This window comes from Rhinolophus ferrumequinum, chromosome 2 (genome assembly GCF_004115265.2).
Source record: "Rhinolophus ferrumequinum isolate MPI-CBG mRhiFer1 chromosome 2, mRhiFer1_v1.p, whole genome shotgun sequence".
Classification (NCBI taxonomy): Eukaryota; Metazoa; Chordata; class Mammalia; order Chiroptera; family Rhinolophidae; genus Rhinolophus; species Rhinolophus ferrumequinum.
The window spans coordinates 96856124-96859991 of NC_046285.1; the positions used below are offsets into that span (position 1 = coordinate 96856124).

Sequence of the window (3868 nt, forward strand, 5' to 3'; positions counted from 1 at the left end):
AAGACAGCCTTGAAAGACCTCAAAGTTTGGAGTATTCAGAAATGCAAATAAAACATTGAAAAATTGAACATGATATTGATGTAAAAACAGACAAACAATGAATAGAACAGAATAAAAAATCTAGATATAAATATACCCATACATAGATAGATATTTGATGTATGAAAAAAAAGGGGCTCTGAACTGACGTGCAGTAGGAAACGGAAGGTCGTTTTAGGAGATGGTGGTTCAGCTGGAATTTGGGACCCTATTATGCAACACACACACACACACACACACACACACACACACACACACACCAATTTTACATTGATGGTATATTTAAATGTTGAAAGAAATAAAAAATAAAAAAAGTTTCTAAATTTAGCATATAATAATTAATTTGAGGTAAACAAAGTTTTCTTAAAAAGTGCAAAAAAGTACTAACCATAAATAAAAGATTGATAAATTGGACTAATTTAATATAAGGAACTTCTATTAATCTAAAGACACCATTAAGAAAGTAAAAAGACAGGCAGAAGAAGATGTTAAAAACATATACTCCCAACAAAGAGCTAATATATATGACTATGTAAAGAACTCTTTCCATCCTAAAAGCAGATACACCAATTAAAAACATGAGCAAAAAGCATGAATAGTTCTTAAAAAAAAAAAAAAGCAATTTAAAAATGTTCTCAATCTGATAAGTCATCATGGGAATTCAGAATAAAACCAACATTTGCTATCACTACATATTTACTAGAATGACTAAACTTAAGAAGACTGACAATGGCAAATAATAAGTGTGTAGAGTAACTGCAATTCCCATGCCCTGCTAGTAGAAATCAGTATTGGCATAACTATAGGGCACAACTTTGTCAGGTAGGATAAAGCTGAACAGGAGCATCCCATGTCATTTGTCAACCCCACTCCTAACTCTGTTACCCAATAGAAATAATTTTGTATGTATATCAATCAAAAGATATGTAGAAGAATAAAAGAGTATTCTACACATTATTGCGTATAGGTCCGCAAACTGGAAAAAATCCATATTAATCATCCACAGTAGAAGGGATAAATACATTTTGCTGTTTAAGTACCTTAAATAGTATACATCAAAGAAAGTAAATGGACTTCTGGTATACATAATAGCATGGAAGAATCTCAGAAACACAATATCCGGCCATGCACCACTTGACAGGAGTACTTTCAGGAGTACGTTAGGTGATTTCGTCATTGTGCTAACATCACAGAGTGCACTTAGACAAACCTAGATGGTATAGCCTACTACAGACATCTAGGCTATATGGTATAGCCTAGTTTTCCTAGGCTACAAGCCTGTAAACATGTTACTGTACAAAGCAACACGAGATTAAATCAAACACAAGAGTCAATGATACAAACAAGTAAACACTAGATGTACAAGATTGCGGTGGCATGGCGTCATATGGCAAGAATGACACTTTATAGCAAACTGTTTTTTATAAGTAGAAAGAGCATACTATAAAATAATGATGAAAAGTATGATTTCTGTATAAATATGTATGTATGTTACATTTCAACTAAAATCTCATTTAAAATTATTTTTAAAACAAATGGTCCAGTAAGATCATGAATAGAAATCAGTCTGAAATAAAAAGCAGACTAAGTCAATGTGATTTATTCATTAGGGTAAGGAAAAAGGAGAGGGCCTGGGAAAGTCTTCAAAAAATAAAGGGTGCAGATGTAGCAAACTCAAAATATGTAGGAGAGCCAGGCAGCTAAGGTAAAAGAATGAACTAGAATGGATTTTAAAACAGCAGCATAAACATGATGATGAGAGGGACTGGCATTTAGCTTCAGTGTCAGAAGTCTATAAGAAGTTTATGACTTCTGGTAAATACTGAGATAGTTCAGGTTTGTCTTGTTCACTTCTGTATCTTTTGTGCCTGGTACAGGGTGGTTTGGGACATAGTAGGTAGGTAATAACATTTTTGCTAAATAAATCAACAGTTTAGTAAATTAAGTTGGACTGTGTTTTTAAAAGTGAGTGTGATTTTTCAAAATAGATAAATCAGAAGTGCATTCCGGTCTTGATGATGACATAGGCAAAAGGTGGATGCTTATAAAAAGCAGCATGTTTGTGACCTATGTGTAAGGCAGGATTGCAAAAGCTTAGCATTTGCAATATTGAGAAAGGGATGAAGCCAGAGAGGTGGGAGGGAGAAAAACAACGAGGAAAACCAGATGTCATTGTAAGGACTTTATATTTTTATTTTCTGGAAGTAGCTCACAGGAAGCCACCAAAGGTTTAAGCAGGAGTAAAATATAGCTCCATTGACAATTAGGCCGTTTTGGTAGCTGTTCACTGGAAGAAAGATAAAGACAGCATTCCTAATCTTGCCTTTTCAAAATAACTTCAACCAAGGTCTTTTGGATCTCTCAAATACATAGGATCACAGATCTAGAAAGCAGCTTGAGGAATAAACCATCAAAGTTATTCCCCTACTGTCAGATAAGAATATGTGGTCCAGTAGCCCATGTCCTATTCACTTATCTTGCAAGCAGTTGAGGTTGGTCATTTCTGTGTTAAAATGGAATAATAAAAGACAAACTGAAGACCCAGATTTTTAATTCTGGCTTAATCTCATTTATTACAACACAAACCAAATAAATTCTTCCCACACCTGAGTGACAATGAATAGCATCGTAAACCAAATAATTTCACATCAAGGAAAAATGAAAAAAAAAGGGAGAGAAAAACGTGAAAGGGGCAGCTTGCCTTAGATCAGGCACACTGAAAAGATGAAAAGGCGGTCACTCACTACTAGGAAAGAAGCAGAAGTCCCCAAAGATTGAATTTTTGTCCTTGATCCTCAGCACGATTGCTAGCTGGAACAAGGAAGCTCCTGGCCTCCTAGTGCAAAGCAAGATGGACGACAGGGGCTGAACACATGGGTCAGAGGTTGGCATCCACTGAAGAGAGGATGCAGAGGTCTGAGGCTGCTGGACACAACACTAAGTGGCTGAGCACCACAGGGCATCCACCCCAAGGGGCGGCATCCATAAGTAAGGAGGCTCAGGGGTCCACAGCTGTTGGACATAGAGCTCAGAGGTCGACAGGATATTGGGAGGCAGGAGCTGGAGGTGAAAGAAGCAGCAGGAAGAAAACGCGTTCCTTGGCAGGGTCTGGGCCCATAGTAAGCAGTGGAAGAGCAGCAGGAAGTTTCACAGTTGCTGGGCTCACAGTTTTGTGACTGGCAGCTGGTTGGTTCACTGCAGGTCTCTTGGCAATTGTCCATGAGCCAGATACCATCTTGATACCTGCTGGGAAAGCAGAGGACATCTTCACGGCTCACATTTGTAGAGCAGAGGGCATTGGAAGAGGAGAGAGGAATATAACAGGGATTTCTGAGGGATCCCAAGTTGTAGTTTCCAGAGCAGGAGTTGGGGCAAGTCATAGTGAGGTTTTGTGGGCAGGCTGTGGTTGATTGGAAAGAAATGTGTCTCAAGTTTCTTTGTGCTCCTCATCTGACTTGATCCCTTATATATCTGCAGAAGACGGTGCTTCTGTATACAGACTCTCTTCCTCCTAGTTGCATGAGGCTGCATCAGAACTCTTCATTATGACCCGGAAGTGGATGCTCTCAACTCCTATAAAATGCGGTTACTTGCAAGGCCTTCCATTGATTAAGTAAATAACACAGTGTGACTGAATTTTAATAGGATCTCACCCTCTCAAATTATCCAACCAAATTGCCACTTTTGGAGGTCATTTACTTATTCCTGTTATAAGCCCCACTGCATAAATATTCATAGAATTATTCTCTTGGAAATGTCTTTAAAAGTTGTAGCAAACTTCTTTGAAACACTGGCAAATTATTTCTCTTTGAGAAGGAATCCTAGTAAG

The 3868-nt window shown here is 37.8% G+C and overlaps 1 protein-coding gene across 1 annotated transcript; it reads right to left on the bottom strand.

The window, feature by feature from the left end:
- Nucleotides 1-2846: 2846 nt before the first annotated feature.
- LOC117032975 (keratin-associated protein 26-1) lies at nucleotides 2847-3419 on the bottom strand. The gene has a single exon (XM_033124773.1). The coding sequence runs from the start codon at nucleotides 3417-3419 to the stop codon at nucleotides 2847-2849; it is 573 nt and encodes a 190-aa protein (XP_032980664.1).
- Between the last annotated feature and the right edge of the window lie 449 nt (nucleotides 3420-3868).